Genomic DNA, 23,107 nt, shown 5'->3' on the forward strand with positions numbered 1-23,107 from the left:
TAGCACAAAATTCATTTCAAAACTTGGGGACTAACAACATACAAAAGAATAAACCATGATCAACAAACATCAAAGCATTACCTAAAATTTGAAAAAATAAAATTTTACTCTCTTCACCAACTTCGGTGACGAAACAGAAGATCCTTGTAGCGGCAAACGAACTCTTCAAACAACCGTATAGTGTTTCTCGTGTTCCAATAGGCTCCAGAAATCCTATTGCAGCTACCAGTTCTTATTTTGCGTCACTCATGGAGAAGCTGAAGATAAAGAGTGGAGACAAAAGAGGAATGCTAATGTTTTATTTTCCATCACATACAAATGACGTCGTTCAAAGGGGTGTTTAGCGCCAAATTAAAAATGACGTCGTTTCATTGTGTCCAGCGTGGCAACAATTGGCCACGTCACTGACTACATCAGTGCTCTGGTGACGGAAAATAGGACAAGGACAAACGTGGTGCATTTTTTCGAATATGATAGACTAATTTAATGCAATCGGGATCTAGAGGACTAAATTAGTGCAACTCGTCAATCTCAAGAACCAAAGTGGAGCTTAACTCATGTTTGATAGTAAAAAAGTAGAAATAGAACCAGAAAATGTATCTCACAAGAAAGAAAAGATGAACTATTTCATATTGATCCAATATGTTCTAAAAATATGATCACCCTGCTCGTTTTTTTTTGTTGAATCTCGATGCTGAAGAAATTGTGGTCTAAATCTAATTTTAGTGAAGAAAATAAGATTGAGGTTGAAGAAGAAGACTAGGAAAAAGGTATAACACCCCAAATTTTCTAAAACCTTTTCAGAGATATAAACATAACACATTGATCGAAAAACTACAGACGAATAGAAGATTTGTTTGGATAGTTACTTTTGAGTTTATTTTTTCTTGCCCTTGATATTTTTTATTTTTTTATTTTTACTTTTATTACCAAAAACTTTGTCAAATACTTTTAAAAAAAATCTTTTTAAATTTGTCTTCCTCTAGCATTCCTAAAGAAGTTCTTCAAATATTGATTTTTTTGTGACTTTCAAATATTAATTTTGATACTCAATCAAGTGACATAGTTAAAATAAATATTAAAAAAATGATGATTAATCTTAACATGCTACTGAGAGTAGCACAAAAAGTTTAAATACTACTAGAGAAGTGATGTAAATAGATTTTAAAGATTATGAAGGTTTTGTTGTTAAAGTAGATTAACAATTGATGTTTATTTAATCCTATGTTTGATACTGAAAAAGTAGAAGTAGAACCAGAAAATGTATCTCACGAGAAAGAAAAGATGAACTATTTTGTATTGATCCAATATGTTCTAAAAATATTATCACCCTGCTCGTTTTTTCTTGTTGAATCTCGATGCTGAAGAAATCGTGGTCTATATCTAATTTTAGTGAAGAAAATAAGATTGAGATTGAAGAAGAAGACTAAGAAAAAGGTGTAACACCCCAAATTTTCTAAAACCTTTTCAGAGATATAGACATGACACACTGATCGAAAAACTACAGACGAATAGAAGATTTATTTGGATAGTTACTTTTGAGTTTATTTTTTCTCGCCCTTGATATTTTTTATTTTTTCTATTTTTACTTTTATTACTAAAAAATTTGTCAAACACTTTAAAAAATAAAAAAAAATCTTTTTAAATTTGTCTTGCTCTAGCATTCCTGAAGAAGTTCTTCAAATATTGGTTTTTTGTGACTTTCAAATATTGATTTTATTACGCAATGAAGTGACAGAGTTAAAATAAATATTAAAAAATGATGATTAATCTTAATATGCTACTGAGAGTAGCACAAAAAGTTTAAATACTACTAGAGAAGTGATATAAATAGATTTTAAAGATTATGAAGGTTTTGTTGTTAAAGTAGATCAAAAATTGATGTTTATTTAATCCTATGTTTAATAGTAAAAAAGTAGAGGTAGAACCAGAAAATATATCTCACGAGAAAGAAAAGATGAACTATTTTGTATTGATCCAATATGTTCTAAAAATATTATCACCCTGCTCATTTTTTCTTGTTGAATCTCGATGCTGAAGAAATCGTGGTATAGATCTAATTTTAGTGAAGAAAATAAGATTGAGGTTGAAGAAGAAGGCTAAGAAAAAGGTGTAACACCCCAAATTTTCTAAAACCTTTTCAGAGATATAGACATGACACATTGATTGAAAAACTACAGACGAATAGAAGATTTGTTTGGATAGTTACTTTTGAGTTTATTTTTTCTCGCCCTTGATATTTTAGTGTTGTATTTTTTTTTACAGCGAGATAGGTTTTGTATTTGAGTTATTTTGAATAACTATTATGTATTATTAGTATTAATTTTGTAAATATATGCTTTTTGATATACATTCGTACTTGATGGAAAAAGGATTTAGTTTTTCTTAAAACTGTTGACAAGTTAACGTGTAAAAGCTTAATACTATATAGATAATAATAGGAAAGTCATGTGACGTCCTTCTAGTAGAAGTACTATGCCTTAAGCATGGTGTTTTGCTGGAAAGGTCATTACAAATGATATCAGAGCAGTCTTTTCTATAGAGCCTTGGAAATTGACTAACTATGTTTCACTGCATACTCTAAGTGTCTGTCATGTAATAGGACTTGTCAAGAGTTTGAGTTTTTTAAGTGTATGATTGTCTATTGATTAATGCCGTTAGTTTACTGTTACATGTCTCATGGTATTAGGTCTGGCCAACTTAATACTCATGATTTGTGTATACGGAAACATTAATGGATTATCATAGACAAAATAGGAGTAATAGCTAATGCAAATCACGGGATTTGGGAACATTAGAAGTTAAGTTGTAGGGATTAGTTACGTTTTGACGTATAATCTTTATTCGTGCCGATATGACTCGGTGTCATCTCTTTCTTAATTGCTTGCAGTGGAATTCTTTGTTTCGAACTTCCTTCTTGGAATATGTTTCGAATATTTTCCAACCATACTTGATTATGTCTTAGTTGTTGATTGAATCCTTTGGAACATTCAACTTTGTCACTGTTTATAAATTTTGTACTCCTTGATTTGATCTTGGAATTTGTTCTAGTGCAACAAGCGATTCTCGGATCTTTAGAAACATTGTCGTTGCCTTTGATTCAACTAGTTTGTTTTGACTCATTATGCTACCTTTTCTTTCATTGTTTCTCTCCAAGTTCTTTGCCTCAAATTTCTTTCTTAAGATGCGATATAACTCTCTTCTGGTAGACTTCACATTTTATGCATCCTTGTTCGATTACGATCTTAAGCATCCTTCCAAATTCTTGTAACACTGTCTGTGATATCCGTTCTTTTCTTCCTGAAATTTGAATTTCTTTGTTCAAGCTTGAGTTTGTCCTGTGTCATATACGGTACCTAGCAATAGCAAGAAATACATTAGTTCCTTAGGATATGGTTTGAGGATGCAAAAAGTGAAACCGACTTGTGCGAGATATCACAAGAAATTGCAAAGTTGTGGATTTGGTGGGAAAACTTTGCGAGATGGTTGTGGATTAAGGAGGTGGTCATGTCTTGTTGAAGACTTTAAACGCACCCTGAGTTTATCTGTTAATTTCCAAATCTTCAGGTTCTGAGGTTTAATTTGCATTAGATCTATCACACAATGTCTACACCACACTACATTTTTTCTTTTGTTTTCATAAATTGTGATTTCTTTCATGTTTAAAAGCTAGACATGCCAAATCTTTCTGTTTTCTTTGGTAGGTTTGAAAGTGAAGTTGTATGAATCTTTTTCACCTTATATCAATTTTCGAGGACGAAAATTTTTGTAAGGTGGATGGATTGTAATACCCCAAATTTTCTAAAATCTTTTCAGAGATACAGACAGGACGACTGATTGGGAAGCTACAGATGAATAGAAGATTTGTTTGGATAGTTACTTTTGGGTTTATTTCCCCTCACCCTTGATATTTTAGTATTGTATTTTTTTTTACAGTGGGATATGTTTTGTATTTGAGTTCTTTTGAATAACTATTATGTATTATTAGTATTAATTATGTGAATATGTGCTTTTTGATATACATTCGTACTTGATGGAAAAAAAATTAGTTTTTCTTAAAACTGTTGACAAGTTAATGTGTAAATGCTTAATACTATGTAGATAGTAATAGGAAAGTCCTGTGACGTCTTTCTAGTAAAAGTACTATGGCTTAAGCATGGTGTTTTTCTGGGAGGGTCGTTACAAAAAGGTCCTTCTAGTAGTAAGTAAATCAGTTGTTTGATGAGCTGATTTAATAGGTAGCAATTTTCAACACCCCTATTTTGGACTTTTCCCATACAATGTGATAATCTACTTCAATGTGCTTGGTTCTTTCGTGAAAAACCAGATTAGCTGCAATGTACATCACAGATTGATTGTCACAATAGAGATTGATCGGCTAAGGATGAGATACATGGCAGTCATTAAGAAGATAAAGAAGCCATTGACCTTCCCGAATTACATGTGCCCTGGCACGATATTCAGCTCTGAGAAAGAACATGCCACAGTTGTTTGCTTCTTGATCTTTCAAGACACTAATGAAGAACCTAATAAAAAATAGTACACAATTATTGATCGACGAGTATTGGACAACTTGGCTGAGTTTCTCAACTGCAAAAGCAATGTCCGGCCGAGTATTGGTGAGATATAAGAGTTGTCCGAGCAGTCTTCTATATTGTAATGGATCTGGTAATCTTGTTCCATTCTCCTTAGAAAATTTTTCATTATACAACATAGGAACCGAAACAGGTTTAACTTCCAAGATACCATATTCCTCAAGCAAATCAAGAGTGTACTTACGTTGATACAAAGCAATCCCTTTGGAACTACGAGCAACTTCCATTCCAAGAAAAAATTTCAACTGGCCTAAGTCGTTAATACTAAAATTCAGTATCAAGCGCCCTTTTAATAGCTTCAATTTCAAATAGATTATCTCCAGATAAAACAAGATCATCAACATAAACAATAATAATAACCAAGCCAATGTTAATGTGCTTGGTGAACAAAGAGTGATCATGAGGAGACTTGATAAAGCCATGTTACTGAAGAAAACCACTTAATCTTAAATTCCATTGACGGCTTGCCTGTTTCAAGCCATATAGAGAACGATTCAACTTACAAACAGCACCATTTGGAACATCGAGACCTTGGGGTTTCATATAAACCTCTTCTTGCAAATAACCATGCAAGAATGCTGTATTAACATCTAATTGGTAAAGTTTTCAGCCATGGACAACAGCAAGAGTAAGAATAAGTCGTAAAGTGGTGATTTTCACAACCGGACTGAATGTATCGAAGTAATCATAGCCAACTCGTTGACAAAAATCTTGAGCCACAAGACGGGCTTTGTGGCATTCAACATTACCATCTAGATGAAACTTCACCTTAAAAATCCACTTGCATCCAATGAGGTTCTTTCCAAGAGACAAAGAAGTGATAGACCAAGTCTTATTCTTCACAAGAGCAAGCAATTCTGCACTAATTGTATTTCTCCAGTATACATGCCGCACAACTTGTTCATAAGTCTTCGGTTCAAATGTTGTGGTTATTGTTAGGAAAAAAACTCTATGGACAGGGAACAACTTCTTATAATCCACCATATGAGATAAACCGTACCGCTTAGAACATGATTGGTTACTAGAACTTCCTGTTCTAAGTAGCATACAATGATAAACTTGAAGATAAGAAGGTGATTTATGTGTATGAGTTGATCTTCTAAGATCCTGATGATGTATGTTATTATTTGAATGAGAATTAAATGATGCACTATTTGGTAGGCTAGTAGAAGCTACATGTGAATCAATGAGTGAGGTAGGGTTCTAGACTCATGAAAAGAATCAGTATTTACATGAGATGGATGAAATGCATCTAAAGAGTTATAAGTAAAAGGATCAAACCCATTAGAATTAGAATCAGAAATAGGTAGAAAAGAAACATTTATGAAATTTTTGGTCATGTTATCATGAAAGGATTTATAAAAAAAGATAATGTTCATAAAATTTCACATTTCGAGACAAAAATAGTTCTCTAGTGTGAATATCAAACATAATATATATTTTTGTGCCAATTGGATAGCCAAGAAAAATTTTTTTTCTTGCTCATTTATCAAATTTTCTTTGTCTATAAGTTAAGGTTGAAGCAAATGTCAAGCATCCAAATACTTTAAGGTTACTGATGTTTGCATCCTTGCCAAATAAGGTAGCATAAGGGATTTTATTTTTTAAAACTGGAGTTGGAAGTTTATTAATTAAATGAACAGCTAAACCAATAGCAAAATTCCAAATTTTTTTTTGGCAAGGATGGTTAAAATATTAATGCTCTTGCAATGTTAAGAATATGTTAGTGTTTCTGCTCAACAACACTATTTTGTTGAAGTGTCTTAACACATGATATTTGATGCACTATACCCTGTGAATTATATAAAATATCAAGTTTAAACTCAGGACCATTGTTAGTTTGGATAATCTTTACTTGAGAATTAAAATGAGTTTTCATATATGCAACAAAATTCTGAACCAAACGGCTGGTGATGCGAAATTCAGAGTCCACAAACTAACCGGCAAGTGCACCAGATCGTACCAAGTAATACCTCAGGTGAGTGATAATCGATCCCACGATAATTGATGGGCCAAGCAACAATGGTTGAGTGATTCACTTAGTCAGACAAGCAGAAAATGGTGTTTGGGGTTGTAAATCGCATTCAACAGTAAATTCAGGAAATTGAAGGCAAACAGTGAAGTTGGTATGAAGAATATATGAGACAATAGTTAAGGTTTCAGAGTTGTTTATTTTTCGGATTTCTATTTCTTACCAATTATTTTACTCATGCAAGATTCAATTCATGGTAAACTGTAATTGACCAAATCCTAATTTCTTAGTAATCTAGTCTCCTCTAACCTAGTTAATCGCCAATTCCTTGGTCACTTAGTTTCGATTAGAGGTTTAAGTCCAGTTCTAGTTTATTAGCCACAAAACCCTAATTACCCGAATATAAGAGGATTATATGTCACGTATCCCGTTAAGTCTAAGTAATTAGGTAGCGTTTGTTTTGAGGTACTGAGACAGAGACTGAGAGACTGGGACTCAGTATCGTGTTTGTTAGTTCAGAGACTGGTACTAAAATTTCTGTCTCTGTCTCTAAAATTCCAGTATTTCAGTACCTCCAAAAAGTAGGGACACAGGGGACTGAAATTTTTAGAGATGTAGACTGAAACTTTAATAACATTTTATACCTAAAATACTTTCATTTCAATTAATTAATTCCAATTTTACCCTTTGTGCAAATTAAATTAAAGTTTCATTCTTGTTTCAATTCCTGTCTCCCATTTTGCACCAAACAGAATACTGAGATTTATTTCAATCCCTGTCTCTTAGTCTCTGTCTCTCAGTCTCAGTCTTTCTGTCTCTGTCTCTCTACCAAATGCTACCTTAGTGTTTAGGAGGAATTGTTTTTAAGCTGTTGTTCAAGTAAATTACTTTTCCAAGAAGATTTAACAAGAACTCAAATAGAACAAGGGTTATTCTTCTGATATACCCAGATCCCTAAGATGAAGAACGGAAACAAATCCTTGAAATTGAAATCAATACATTAATAAAAATAGATTGACAATAGTATTAATCCATGGAATAAACAGATCTCCTAACCTTAACCAAGGAGGTTTAGTGGCTCATGACTTAGAGAGAAAATTAGGGTTCTAAAAAGTGAAAAGTGTAGAATGAAATCCCTCGTAGAGAAGAGCTCCTCGAAGGGCTAAATCTTTTTCCTTTTATATCTAACATAATTTGATTTGAAACTAAAATAAAATAATAAATTTTAAACCTAAAAGATTTTGTTTATAAATAAAAATAACTTAAACAAAATAAAATATAACAATTAAAAGCCAAATCCAACTAAAGATGCTCCTTTAGTGAAAGTTGATCCGTGTCATTGGCGCTAAACGTCAGATTGGGCGTTTAGCGCTCTAGTGGGCAGAAGCTCCCCCTTTGATTCTGTCTTCCTGGCGCTAGGCATTTAGCGCCCTAATGGGCAGAGAGCTTCCATTCGCTTCTAACTTGTTGGTGCTAAATGCCCAAGTTCGCGTTTAGCGCCAACTTGGCAAATTCCAAATTCTTCTCTTTTCTTGCACACGAACTCTGCCAAACCGATTCAGACTTCACCTGAAATAATTAAAACACTAAAGTGACTCAAAGTAGCATCCAACTAAGCTTCAAAGATTAAAATTGAATTAAAACTTAATATATTTATATCTAAAATAAATAGAAAATAAAGAAAAGATGCTCACGCATCAGCTGGCTTCTGATTTTTAATTTCATGAAATAAATCCATAATTATCTGGTTTTATCATCTACTACAGTTAAAAAATATTTATAATCTTGTAGAGAAATAAGTGACATTGGCCCTCTAGATATCGATATGTATTAAATCAAAATTGTTTAAACTTATTATTTCACTAAGGGTATATGATAACCGTTTTTGCTTGGCATAATGGCAAAAGTCTCATGGTTTAGAGCAAGTAGATATAGAAAACTATACACAGGGATATATTTGCTTAATTATATCAAATTTGTTTTGTGGTACATGACCCAATCTGAAATGCCATAAATTCTCAATAGAAAAATATGAAGTTTGTGTAACCAAATTTGCTATCCTAAGATTAGAAGAAAGTATAATCTTGTCACTATGACTTTGCATATCTAGAATCCTATTACCCCTATTATATATTGTATTTTCCATGTTGTCCTTGTGTGCTAACTCTAATATAGAAAAATCTATCATGTATAATCCATGCTTTGCTCTAGCTGTGACAATCATCTTCAAAGAGGTCCGATTCTGAATCTCTCAAAGTTTGTCAGTAAAAACACATTCACAATACAGGCCTTTTGTAAAGTTTGGAAATAGATAAAATATTGAAGTTGAAACTTGGTATGTACAGCACATCCGTGAGATAAAATATAGTTGCAAATACCACAGTTCTACTTATAGTTGCAGTTGTGTGTGTTCTATCTGGTAATTTTATCAGAATTTGCCTAATATGTCTAAAATTTATAAAAAAATACAATGAGTGTGATACATGATCAGCAGCTCCCGTATCAAGCACCCAAGAATTTGAGAAAAAAGTTTTTACTGACAATAATTGTGCAATATAAGAGCTCAAGTGTATAAGTCTCTCAAACTCTGATTGAATTGGGATTGACTATCGGCTTCCTTGTCCTGCTTGACGTTGTTGGTACTGATCTCTTTAATTCCAACAGCAATATGATTAGCCATAGCTCCGTTGCTAGTCTCTTGTGGTCATTTCGGCCTTATAGATGAGGTGAAAATCCATGTTTGTGGTAACAAGTATCCACAAGATGTCGTGCCTTGTGACAATAAGAACATGTCTTAGGTTCTGAATTTCTTCCTCCTCTTCCACCTCTACCTCCATGGGTTCCTCGTCTTCTTCCTCTAGAAATACTGCTTGAATTATTGTTGAAATTATGAACTGAATTGGCCAAAGATGTAAAGTTCTGAGTCTCCAAATATGATCCATTAAGCTGTCTCTCTTGCTGAGTTAACAGAGGAAAAATTTCATTAATGTCTGCAAGTGACTTCATCAGCATGATTTGGGATCTCACACTTCTATACTGCTCATTCAATCCTGTTAGAAATCTCACTGCATAAGTTTCATCTCGATAATCTCTCATGGTTTCCAAGCTACACTCACATTTTTCATAGTATTCCTTGCATTGTGGAACTAGTTTGAAGCAATCAATGTCTTTTTTTCCAAATAGCCTTCAACTTGGTAAAATAATTTGTTATGCTTTAGATTTTCCTGTTTCATGGTATACAAGTATTCTTCTAATTCAGCAATTCTGTATTTGTCTCCATGATAATACATGTGCTTCAAATCAAGCCATAAATCTACAGGAATTTCATTCCAAGTAACACTCTGTGCAATTTCAACACTCAATGAAAGATTTAACCAAGAAACAACATAAGTATTATACTCATCCCATGCTACATATGCAAGATCATTCTTATCTGGTTTCACAATGGTTCCATCAATAAACCCTATCTTATTCTTTGATTTCAGTGCCAATTTCATAACTCATTGACCAGGAGTTGTAGTTCTTAACATTCAGCATAATTAAGATAATAAAAACTCCAGGATTCTCACCTGAATGTAGAAAGTGAACACTTATTGGATCCGCAAGCAAATTGGTACTCGATTTTGCGTTCTGTTGCTGCAAACTCGAGAGTTGGCTTAGAATGCGAGCTAAATTTCGAAGCTCACCAGCTGAAAGCTCCTGGTTCTCATGTGACCCGTGATTCCCTTAGACATTAGGTCGGAAGGAGTGTCAACCATTGACACTAATTCAATGATCTATTTGTATCCAAGAACTTCACCTCTTTCTTGATAGACGATTCTCCACACTCAACGCACCACAAAGAAATCGTGATCTGGATTTGATTTTAATGAGGAAAATAAGATTGAAATTGAAGAAGAAGACTAAGAGAAAGGGGATTTGTCATATGAACCCATACAAAACCTAAAAGAAATCGTGATCTGAATTTGATTTTAATGAAGAAAATAAGATTGAAATTGAAGAAGAAGACTAAGAGAAAGGGGATTTGTCATATGAACCCATACAAAACCTAAAATTGAAACAGAACAACTGAGTATACTCAAGTACCTATTGTTGTTATCCACTATTTATAGCTATTAGAAAATTAATCTTACTAAAACTTAACTCAATATGGTAAATAAATTAACTATGGTTATGAGGCCATTAATATTGTTAGCTTTGACCTCTAATCAAAACAAAATTTTCTATCATTCTAATTAAAGTTACAAAAATGAATACTATCCAAAAATTATTCAACTATAATCAATTACAGCTTGCTTTTGTGAGCCATTAGATGCCAGCTTAATATCATCTCCAACAGATGCAATGAATCAAGAATATTTTTTTTTTGTCAAGAGGGCCCCAATGATGATCTGACGAATAAATTTGTGGTTCATGAGCATCTTAACTATCTACCATCAATAAGTAGTTATAAGACTTGATAATCTTTCAAATTTTAAACCTATTAAGAATGAGTTAATATTCAAAATGACTCTTGAAATTTGACCCCAACTCAATTTAGCCCTCTAATTTTCAATTAACTTAAATTGTACCCCGAAATTTTAAGGCGTAACTCAAGTTGGCCCCTCCGTCCATTTCCATCATCGGAAAGATGACGTGACATGACTAAACGAAGTCATTTTGTTGTTTGCGCCTAAACGGCGTTATTTTACTCTCTCTCTCTCTCTCCCCCCCCTTCTCTTTTCTTCCTCCTCCTCAATGTTTGAACCTCCTACCACTTCATTGCGACCACCCTCAATCATACCTTCTCAACTCCCACCACCCTCACCACCACCACCACCCTCCTCCTCACCTCTCCCTCATCCACCACTCCAATTCAGGTACAATTTGGGTCAAAGTGACTTTCCTCTTTTACCATACTTCTATTGAAATGTTTCCTGAGACTCTAAGGTAAAAAACTCTCTGGACTTCTCTTTGGAAGCTATCTCTTCCTCACAAAACAAAGGTTTTCATGTGAAAAGCTCTTCATGGCAGCTTACCCATCTTCCAGCTTCTCAACCGGTGGATACCAACAATTGAACCAATCTGTCCTTGTTGCCAAAGAAACCAAGAAGATATTATCCACTGTCTAGTCATCAGCTGTGAATACTCCTCAGAGATTTGGAGAGAAAGTACCTTGGAGTTTGTTTTGCTGGTGATGAGCGAAGAACTTTTTCACCAGTGATGGTTGAAGCTTTATGTGAACCTTTCCCAGCGACCAGATTGCAAGAAGAAGACGGAATTTGCAGCTCATCTGAGTTCAGAAATTTGAGAAATAAGGAACCTGTATCCAAATTGGAGTGGTAGATGAGGGGGAGGTGAGGAGGAGGGTGGTCGTGGTGGTCAGGGTGGTGAGGTTAGGAAGGTATGATTGAGGGTGGTGGGAGGTTCAGACATTGAGGAGGAGGAAGAAAAAGAGAGGGAGGAATAAAACGACGTCATCTCACGGAAAAAGACGGAAGAGCCAACTTAAATCACGCCTTAAAATTTCAGAGTATAATTTGGATCAATTGGAAATTAGAGGACTAAATTAAGTCAGGAGTCAAAATTTAGGGGTCAAAATTTAGGGATCATTTTGAGTATAACTCTAGAAATTAGGATAAGTCTTCACAGGAGATAGCTATTTATTGCTCTGTGCGGCATGTGCAGAGCAGAGTATATCATTTCCGATTCAAAGAACCTCTGATAATCATATATGCTTTTGAAGTTTAGCAACCATGGCTAACTATTAGTTCCATTTGTAGAAACAAAATAAGGAAATTATTTACCAAAATAAGCAACCACATTTAGCTTTTCCAATTAAGAAACCAATCTCACAAAGTCAATCACACTGTAAGAATACCATCACATTATATATTTTTTATCAGAGCATAAGACACCTAAGTATTCACATCAAAGACAGGAACAACAGTTCAGCTGATCATGAAACAACGGTAGGCAGTTTTTATGGTGTCGTAAGAGTATTCCCGAGTTCATTTCTCTTCCTACCAACGCATCCTGAGCTAACCAAAGAGGTTATCCAGATATCATCAGATTTTACTGGTTCATCATCATCATTCCTGTGCCAACTCCAGAAAGCATGCGTTGAGTTCACAATCTTGAGCTCGCCATGGCCAAAACTGGCTTCGCGGAATTCTGACCACTTTGGCTGTGGATTTATGTACCTACCAACAAGAAAACATAAATTACATATATGTTAAGAATGATACTTTGCTTATATACACATTTCTTGGAAACTAACCTTAGCCAAGAGAATAGCAATATGTGAAAATTTTTAGTAACACAAAAAATTCTCCCAACCACCCCATTTCCCCAATATACCACCAGCATTAAAAACAAATATGTAACAACACATAACACCACTCTAATACAAGAGTATAAACGAAAAGTCAAATACAAGTTTAAGTATTTCTGACTAGGGCTAATTGAAATGAAGAAAGCGCTTGATTTGCGTTTCATTTCTATTTTCATATTCAGTGTCTTTTGTTTTTATGATTTTGTGAAAAAAAAAAAAAGCGAAAACAATAAAATATTTTTTTTTGTTTTCACCTTCTCCTTTTTCTTTTTTATTCACGAAATTCTAAAAAGTAAAAACAAAAAATACTAAAAATAAAAATGTAAACCAAACGAACCCTAAGTCTTTATATAGAGCTTCCCTAACCGTGCCCTTAATTGTTTTGCTTTATGCAGGACTTAGGACTTGTTTATTTCAAACAAACCCCAAGACACATAACCTCAATATAACTTTCTAACACATGACAAGTGATTCAAAGAATAGCCTTATATGCAATGTTTGAGTGAAGCACCATTTGACCCTTCAGAGATTAAAATGCTGACACTCGAAAAGTCCAAAAGATACTATATTCTCACATGTGGGTAAATGGCATGATCTTTGCTAAGACTAAGGAAATAGCTGAAGCTGCAGTTACTGAGTGGAGAATTGTAATGGAATCCAGGCTTTGCCTTTAGCTACTATCGGATCATCTTACCTTCTAGGGCAGTCAATCAATGTTTTCACCTTACTTAACTAGGGAGAAGATGCAGGAGGGAAAAGTAAACCTTCCCTATAGTGCTTTCTCAAGAGATTGATGTATTTGACTATTTGGCAACTTCGTCCTTAATATTAACATCCTAACAAATTAGTTTCTAAAAGATCACTTTCTAACGAATTAGTCCCTAAAATATCTTTAATTCATGCAAAAACAAAACCCACTATAACTAATAAAGACAAATTCATCACCAAGGTACTACTGACGAATAAAACATCTTTTAGGGACTTATATGTCAACGGTTTTGATTTTTCGGGAATAAACTTGGTGGTTCACACGACAATGTTTATTGGAAGAGTCGAACTTACTTTGCAGCTAAGCCTTCTTTGTTTCCTCCATCACCAATTGTTATATGAACAGCACCACAAGGATCCACTCTTCCATTATACACCCGTCTCTGTCATAGAGATGAAAAATATTTTGTCAACACAATTAAAGCATACTTACAAGAGGGGAAAAATTGGAACCGCGGAAGCTTACCGAGCGTTCATAAGCATGCACATGCCCAGCAAAAACTAAATCAACACTAGCAGTGTATAGCAATGGTTCCATAGCCTTCATCATATCACTACCTTCACCTTGATGTGCCGTGTTACTATTATACCATGGAACATGAAATAACACAAGTAGCCATGGTGTCTTTTTCCTGTCCACCTTTGACAGATCTGCCTGTAGATCAGAAACAAGAGTGTCAACCCTGTTTACTGAAAACCATTTTCATGAAATAAAAAATAAAAAAAGAAAAGAAAAGAAAAAGAGGCTATAACCATATACTAAGGACAGCAGGATGGGACAATTTTGTTTATCATGAAGAAATATTTCATGCAGAACACATTTCCATAGATTACATAGTGCACGAGAATATCAAGAATACCAAACAATACTGCTTTTGAGTTCCATACATTTTTGTTATTCATTACTATACAATGATACTTGTTGCATTAAGGATGTGAGAAGATAAACTCTTATATAAATACAATGTTCTAATTTTTACTTAAACCATCCGTTAAATAATTTATAATAATCAGTTTTATTTTGAAGATTTATTCTCTCCATACTGCAAAAGAATTATCAAGGGTCTTCCAAATGCAAATTATGAAATTATGATTAGCTAGTGAATTTTTTATTTTGGGATTGCTTCAACCAACTCAAGTGTTGTTTCGAGCCGATCAAAGCAACCCTCCAAGTTGCCAACTTTGTGCCCCAAATCACACGTCTCTCCTTGATCTACAACAAATAATAAATACCCAATCCTCCCATAACTAGTGCAAGAACCACAGCTATATTTATCACTTCAACCTACCATTGCATAGGAAAGTAGTTCTGGCTCAAACTAACACGAGTGAAGTGTGCCTTGTCCATAATGTTTTCAAAATTTTTCTAAGTTACCCTAATGTTTTATTTGATTCAATTTTACCTTCAATGTTTCAAATAAGTTTCAATTTAGCCCTATTGTTAATTTTTTACCGTTAACGGTTAGTTAAATTTTACCCTTATCGGTGGTTGATTCTACGGCTTGAATTTGTGACCCTGAGGATATACAGAGACAACTCAAATGATTTTCCAAGGCTCCCCTTCTACACATACACACACAAATTGAGTTCAAGACATGATTCTAGTGAAAGCCATATAGGGTTAACCCTAACTCCCATATGCTAATCCAATGCTTGCATTTGTCACGAGTAATTTGGACTATAAATTGCTCTATTTGACATCTTGATTAGTGTAATCACCATAACAAAGGAAGGAAGAAACAAATATGTATCTAATTTCATCACAATATCACAATGTTTGTATGTGTTTTTGTTGAAAGATCCTGAAAGAAAATCTAGATGGAGGACAGCAGGTATGCTAATCATGGCTTTATAAATGAATGCAAGTGATTGAAATCTACAAGCATGCAACTAGAAGAAAGCTCTATCCCACAATAGGCTCAATTGACTTAATGTTATCCATAACAACATATTTGAAGAAAGGAAACTAGGATACTACGGAAATAGAAAAGAAATTTATGTCTCAACAATAAACATATAAGGATATCTAGTATATAGGACAAACAATATTGATTTTCTTTCTTTTTAGTTGGATCATGCATGTTATAATCACAAAATTTTATAACCAATAGCTTAGAAGAAGCCTGATCTTCTTTGGCAGAGAATCCAATACTTATACACATATCTTGATGTAGTAACTTTTAAGCATTAGAGCAACCAACTAACCTTTAGCCAACTATATTGCTCAGAGTACTCATCATAATCTGCATAGGATCCAAGCATGATAATGTGAACACCTGCAACTTCAAATGAATAATAGAGATTTGAACTCGATCCACTTTCCTCAAACGGCATCTTCCATCTGGAATTATAAGACACAAATCCATCCTTCAACAATGGTATGCTCTCCACTTCATGGTTCCCTTGAGTTACCATCCATGGTTTGGCACTAGCAAGTGGCTGCACCAACCTACCGAATGTGTCCCACCGGTGTTGGATATAATCAGCATATGCAAGGTCTCCAGGAAGTAGGTGAACATCATATTTGCATTGGTCAATGTGGCTCAACGTCGATTTTGTCCAACCGGTTTGACCCAAATCCCCAGCCACAGCAAATGTAATCGGAAATTGAGCAGGAGGAGTTTTGAGCTGGAACTCTGGACCTTGTCTGCCGCATCGGTAAAAGTACACAGAATTATGTTCTAAAGGTCCAATTAGAACATGGTGTATCTTTCCAGAGCTGTAGAGAATATAACTATACGAGGTGGTCTCCCCTTCAGCGAAAGAGTCGTATTTCCCGGGTGATGTTCCATATTCTAAAACCGAAGGTGCAGAATTATCATCCGTGATCCAAGTAACTCTAATGTGTTTGTCTCCTGACAAAGAAATGTGTACCTGAAAACAGACACTTCTTCAGTTAAGAATCTGAAACTCTATGGACTCCATAAAAAGTAACGTGCGTAAAATGGTTTGATATAATTGCTTAAAAGGAATAAGCCTTGTTCACTCTTCACATAATTATTTTCCTAGAACAAGCTACTAATTCAAGCATTAAACCAACCATTAGAAACAATTAACATTTTTTCTTTCTGTCTTCTCCTCAAGATTCTTGGCTACAAATTACAGCATTAAGCTGTTCCCCCATTTGTGCAAAGTGCAGAGGTACATCTAGATATAACACCATTTTTCCCTAATTAATCTAAGGTTAATAAGGAACATTAGCCATCAAATCAGTGGTTTTGCTGAATTTGACAACAACAAAAGAAAAATCACAAAAAAAAGTTGCACTCAATGAGGATATAAACTTACATCACATTCTCACATGGCAACATATGTCATATAAGCAATTTAGAAAACAAAAAGGAAAAGCTTTCTAAATTAAGAAATGCCACAAATACAAATACTAGGAATCTTTTTATTTATCGGGAAAAAAATAAAATAAAATAATAAAGAGCCCAGATTCATTCAGAACCGAAAAGCAAATACCAACTAATGAAAACACAAAAAAATACAAAAAAAATAAAAAAAAGTTATGACATCGATCACTGATCAACCATTGAAACAAAAAAAAGGCACCAAAATGTATTATTAATTATTATTATTTGATTGAAGAGAATAATGTGTATTGACTATTGAGTATTGACCTGCTGAGGGTATGAAGAGAGCTTTGAATCCCATGGAAGGTGTAAGGCTTTACGAGGCTGAGGTCGAACATAATCATCAGCAGTCACAGTTGCTGATGCAACAATAAAAACAGTTAGAATGAGTTTTAAGAGTGCCATTAATGTGTGCAAAACAAACAAATTAAAGAAAACTTTCAGATTCTGGAAGAAGAGGACGACAATAATGTACTTCACGGGGATCTAATTCAATCAGGTCGGTGGATTTTGCTAACGTCACCTTTTCAAAAAGATAAATGGAAAATGAAAGCAACCTCTTTTCTTTTTCGCCTTCTGTGCAGTGCAGTCTCTGACTAATTTGTTTTTGTAATTTTCGTAAAACAAAGACATATTTTGCTAAAGTATCATTTTTGTTTCTAATTTTTGGATAAATTTTAAAGTTGTTTAAAATATTTGAATTATTCTATTTAAGTCTCTAACATCTCAAAATTGACTCAATGTTGTCCTGTCATTAAAAATCTGTTAACAGAATTGACAATGGGACAAAATTGAGACAATTTTAAAATGTTAGGGACTTAAATAGGATGAAAATATTGGAGACAAAAGTGATACATAGAAATAAATTTTAATTTTATCCTTCACTAATATCAATCTTTTACGGTACATATTTATTCAATTATTTTTTAATCACATTTAAGTAAATTACACTTAATCACATTACTTTGATTTTAAATAAATTTATTTTTTTTATAATTTTACTCGTAAAGATTTTTACTCATCATGAAATGTTTGTAAAATGACTAGGTCGATCTCGGATGAGATCTTCTGTACTGGTCGGAGATGACGTGTCCGGCTGGCTGGTGGCGGCCAGAGCTATTGTGTCCGACTTGTTGGACTGGCTGCACTTCTGATCCTTGGTCACCGGAGGGTGGGGGGTACCTGCAAGAGACTCCGATGCTTAAGTTAGCACGGGTATTAAGCAGGTTTATTGTAGAATCAGAGTATGAGTTATACCTGGGTGCTCCAGTGTATTTATAATGGTGTAGAGTGACCTTCTTAGATAAGATAAGTTAGTTATCTTATCTTATCTTATCTTTATCTTTGGGTGAGGTCAGCTTATCTTCAAGGGAACCGCCTTTATCTCTATAGGCTTGGGTTGCCTTTGGATTTGGGTCGTGTTCCTCTATTTGGGCCCTTTACTGGGCTTTCCTGTTGATTTGGCCGATCTCTTTAAGGAGAGATCGGGTAGTCGGACCTGAAGAGGTCGGTCGCCATGTCGCTAAACATCCCGGGTCGGACAGCTCGACCCAGGGTATGAACAGTGCCCCTGCTTGAGCTCGGTCTTCTGCTTTGAGGTCGAGTTTTTTGACTTCGAACTTTTTATAGCGAAGCCGAACTCGAGCACTTTTGTCGATTCCTTTCTTTGTAGAGCTTTTTTTGAATGTAGAACGTTTTTTCTCTAAAAACGCGCGCTTTTGTATTAGCGCTTCGTTCTAGGGAACGTGCGAGGGTTTAATACCTTCATTAATTGGTATTAATTGCCCCGTTTCTCTTGGCTTTATTTTGAATTTTTCTTCCTCAGAAAAACGGTTTCTCTTCTTCCTTTTTCTTTGTAACTCCTTCGTTCTCTCTATCTCTGTCTTTTCTTGCATTGCGGTGCCTTCCAGCGGTCTAGCGATTCCTTCCTTTCTACTTCTTCCGGAACTTCTCATTTCTCCAGGTTAGTTCCATTTTGCAATTACTTTTCTCTTTCGTTGCTTTGGCTTTGGTTTTGTGGTGAAGTTTTGATTTTGCTTGGAGAAAGTTTGGATCTTTCTATTTTTGTTGCGCTTAATTGCTGTTGTATTGTGTGTTCTGGGAGTTTCTTCGTCTTTCGTATGAACTTTTTCGCTTTTCCTGTTGCTTGATGCTTTTAGGGCTTTTGCATGTTATCACCGTTTCTGTTTGTGCTTTCGATGATGGTTTTTGTTTGATTCTGAAAAAGGTTGTATCTTTGATGATTTTCTACTTGGCATTTTTTATGTCGACAATGATTTTCGTTGATAGACTGTAGAAAGATAGTGGCTTAGATGACTTTTGTGTTTTTACTTCCCTTTTTCAAAACGTTTGTCTACTTGAAATCTTCTTTTCTTGTTTGGAAAATGCCGGGACGTAAGCTGTAGATTTTTCCTGAAATCTTGCTTTACCACTGCCTCCAAAGGATGCCCCAGGACTTTGGTTTGAGTCTTGGGGTTTTCCTTTTCTGTCTGTATCATATTAGTCGAGTTGCTTTGCCCTTCCTCTAAGATGTTTTTTAGTGATCGAATATTCTTTTCTTTTTGTAGGATTAGTTGGCCTCATGTCTTCTCGCAATAACGTTGTAGAGATGTCTTCCAAAGTTCCCGAGGGGATGTCCGATTGGCTGGACTCCCTTGTCCTAATGTGTGTCTCTGTCGTGGACGCTGAATTTTGTGTAGAGCTGAGGAAACGTCATAGGATTTGTGATAACAGTGCTCGGGAGAGGGATTATGAGCTTGTAGCTCCTAACTCTGATGAGAGGGCTTATTTTCCTACTTCGGTCGAGGGGGAGCGTCCCTTCTTCTATGCCTATGAATATTTCTTCAGCCAGTTGGATGTTATTTTTTCTTTTACTGCTTTCGAGACCTACTTGTTGTGGTCATGTAACATTGCTCCATCCCAGCTTCATCCGAATTCCTGGGGTTTTATCAAGATATTTCAACTGCTTTGCCAAGAGTTAGGCATAACACCTTCTTAAAATCTTTTCCTCTATCTTTTTGTCTCGGCCAAGCCCGGAGGTTCTTCCAAAAAGACGAGTCCGTGCTGTTGAGGGGGTCCGCCCCTTTTTTCTTGATGAGAATGACGAGCTTGCTTTTCCTCTAGAGTGGCAAAAGAATGTGAGAGTGCCTCGTTATACATGGGAGATGCTTAATGAGGTTGAGCGGGCTTTTGTAGTTGTTCTTGAAGATTTGTGGGGGGAACCACCCCATCTGGATATAAAAAGATTTTTGAGTGATCCATCTTTGGTTCGAACTACTTTGGGTACTGTCTGACTTGTTTCTTATACTTGTTTCTTAGTTTTGCTTCTCCTAGGTTGTAACTCATCCTTATGTTGATTCTGTATTTTCAGAGATGTCGAAAAACAATGATTCCATGAAGGCCTACAAGAAGGCGAAGAAGGCTGCTGCTGCTCAAAACATCTCGGCCAAGGCGTCCGGAGAGGGATCTTCTCAAGTTCCAGTGAAGCCGCCCGTGCCGAGTTCTCCTGGGCCGAGGAAGGTGATCCCCACTCCTCGAGTTCGTCTGACTGATCCTCCACAGACTTTTGCCACTACTTCTGGTGCTCCTCCCAATAAGAAACAAAAAACAATTGAGCCTTTCAACCTTGACACTCCTGATTTTAATGCAATCGAGTTCGAAGATCAGCAAATCAGTCCCTACGGTGCCCTCGCCATGGATGATGTATCAATCCTTCTCCATCTGGATTTTATGACCCGAAACAGTGTTAAAATGGCATATATGGGGGCTGCCCTGTACCGAACTACTCAGAATCTTCCTCTCCATGCCACCAAAGAATTTATGGAGGAGGCTAAACAGGAGTTCGACCGGATGAAGGGCGTGAAGGAAGAGCTTGAGGTAAAGGTAGCCAAGTTGGAGAAGGATCTGGAGAACGAAAAGGCGAGTTCCCTTGCTCTGGCGGCTTCTGTGCGGTTGGCCGAGGACACGACATTGAGGCATAAGGACAGTTATGTTACATCTTATCGGGAGGTGGTGCGTCTGAGGGAGGAGCTGGAGTCTGCCCGAGTAGACTATTCCGAGCTTCAAGGTCACCTCGTCGGCAGCGTGAACGCTGCCTATGATAATCTAACAGAGCAAGTTCAAGTTCTTGCTCCTGAGGTTGACCTTACTCTCTTTAGCTTGGACAATGTTGTGAGGGATGGTAAGATTGTCCCTGACGACCAAGATGATGATGATGTTGATCCTCCGATCCCCCTGTGCTTTCTGCCAAGGTGCCCGCTTCTACGATTCCTCCGGTTGAGGTTGGTCATTCTGTTTCTGATCCGGACTGTCAGATCTTGAACCGGGATGATGGTACCATGGATGCTGTGCCCCTCCAGGCTCGCCCTCCTTCACCCCAGACTGATGCTGCTAAAAAGTCTTATAATCTTTAGCTGAGTTTTCTTTGGATATTTGCGTAGTTGGCCCGGCTTGTGGGCTTTAAAACTCTTTATTTTGTATAGTTGAATATTTTGCTGACTGCTGGTACTCCTTTTGGTTGCTTGTTTAGCAACTTTTGTTTTAAGAAACAAGTAGCTTTCAAGCTTTTGGGCTTGACCCTAAAGCTTTATAATATTGTATTCTATAGCATGCTTGTTTGCACTTGTCTTGGCACCTTTCCAGGTTTTAGAATACTGGAGCCTTGCTGCTCGACCTCTTTGAACTGCTTTGTACTTGGAGGTCGTAGATGCGTGGATCCAATTCGTATTTGCTTGCTCTTACTTGTATTTTATCCATAACCGATTTCTTTGCGTCGTCCTTTTCCAAGTTATTTTTGTAGTGGACCGGCTTCGTCATGTCGATCTCTTCTAAGTTATTCTGTAATCCTCTTTCTTGGACCTTTGTTAGGTCTCTTTCAGGGACTACTTTTATAACTTTTTGTAGGAGGTCGACTTCTTTACGTCGTCCTCTTTCTAAGTTATTTTTGTAATCCTCTTTCTTGGACCCTTGTCAGGTCTCTTTCAGGGATTACTTCTATAACTTTTCGTAGGAGGTCAACTTCTTTACGTCGTTCTCTTTCTAAGTTATTACCGACTTCTTTATGTCGATCTCTTCTAAGTTATAGCAATTCCTCTTTTATAGGGTTGGCCAGACCTCTTTCCAGGGATTTACTGATAAGTTGGGTTGACTTGGTCCGACTTCTCAACGTCAGCCAGTCTTTAAGTTATTATTTAGCAATCCATAAGACCTCGTCAGGTTCTTTTTTTGGATCACTTTTGATAACTTCTTGCATTATTCTGTGTTCATCTTTGCCGATTTGTAGAAGGTGGTTTCTGTCTTTCTTTGGTCGACCTTTAGATGAATCGCGTTTTCATCTTTATTGGTCTTTTATCGTGATCGTGCAGTAAATCTGTTTTTCACTTTTTGCCGATCTGTTGCTTTATAATCGGACGATGAATGCTTCAAATTAATGCGTCTTGAGAATTTGTAGAATATCTAAAATATTTTTTATTCAAAAGAAAGTGAAAATATATACATGTTGGAGTTTTTCATCCTTTTAAGTCGGATAATATCTGGATCTCAACTTGGTGCCTCATTAAAAAACTTTTTCAGGAAAAAGAGTGCATCCTATGATGAGATCTTTTACCTTGTCTAGCTATAGTACCTTCTTAGGTTGCAGGCTTGCCACGATCTGGGAAGCTCTCGTCCATCGAGTTCGGACAGTCTGTAGTAGCCCTTCCCAAGTACTTCTATGACTCGGTAGGGTCCTTTCCAGTTTGCTGCCAACTTTCCTTCTCCGGGTCGAGTTGTTCCAATATCATTTCGGATTAGGATGAGATCATTCTCCGCGAAACCTCTTGGCACTACCTTTTGATTATATCTTGAAGCCATTCGGCGCTTTAGCGCTTCTTCCCTGATCCGAGCTCTTTCTTGGATTTCCGGAAGTAAGTCGAGTTCTTCTCTTTGAAGTTGAGAGTTGGCTTCTTCATTGTAGTGGACTACTCTAGGCGACCCTTCCTCGACCTCTATTGGGATTATTACCTCCACGCCGTACGCTAATCAGAACGGTGATTCGTTTGTGGTGGAATGTGGCGTAGTTCGATATGCCCATAGGACCTGTGGAAGTTCTTTAGCCCAAGCTCCC

The 23,107-nt window shown here is 36.0% G+C and overlaps 2 protein-coding genes across 2 annotated transcripts; both read right to left on the minus strand.

Moving 5' to 3' along the window:
- LOC107646392 lies at positions 5,202 to 9,663 on the minus strand. Its single transcript, XM_016350581.1, has 2 exons — positions 9,399 to 9,663; positions 5,202 to 5,626 (listed from the first exon to the last, which is right to left on the minus strand). Exons 1-2 carry the CDS (start codon positions 9,661 to 9,663, stop codon positions 5,202 to 5,204), a joined length of 690 nt encoding a protein of 229 aa, XP_016206067.1.
- Positions 12,323 to 17,515, minus strand: LOC107625152 (purple acid phosphatase 18). Its single transcript, XM_016327736.2, has 5 exons — positions 17,272 to 17,515; positions 15,854 to 16,522; positions 14,115 to 14,303; positions 13,943 to 14,031; positions 12,323 to 12,749 (listed from the first exon to the last, which is right to left on the minus strand). The coding sequence occupies exons 1-5, from the start codon at positions 17,407 to 17,409 to the stop codon at positions 12,530 to 12,532; spliced, it is 1,305 nt and encodes a 434-aa protein (XP_016183222.1). The 5' UTR covers positions 17,410 to 17,515; the 3' UTR covers positions 12,323 to 12,529.

This window comes from Arachis ipaensis, chromosome B01 (genome assembly GCF_000816755.2).
Source record: "Arachis ipaensis cultivar K30076 chromosome B01, Araip1.1, whole genome shotgun sequence".
In the NCBI taxonomy this organism is placed as follows: domain Eukaryota; kingdom Viridiplantae; phylum Streptophyta; class Magnoliopsida; order Fabales; family Fabaceae; genus Arachis; species Arachis ipaensis.

Bases quoted from the DNA above. Each gene is read 5' to 3' on its own strand.
- LOC107625152 (XM_016327736.2), bottom strand. From the start codon at position 17,409: ATGGCACTCTTAAAACTCATTCTAACTGTTTTTATTGTTGCATCAGCA. The intron at 14,032-14,114 runs GTAAGCTTCCGC...TCTCTATGACAG, and splicing joins TGCATGCTTATGAACGCTCG to AGACGGGTGTATAATGGAAG. The intron at 12,750-13,942 runs GTAAGTTCGACT...TCTTGTTGGTAG, and splicing joins AAAGAAGGCTTAGCTGCAAA to GTACATAAATCCACAGCCAA.
- LOC107646392 (XM_016350581.1), bottom strand. From the start codon at position 9,663: ATGAGAGATTATCGAGATGAAACTTATGCAGTGAGATTTCTAACAGGA. The intron at 5,627-9,398 runs GTAGAGGTGGAA...TACTTAGAACAG, and splicing joins AAGACGAGGAACCCATGGAG to GAAGTTCTAGTAACCAATCA.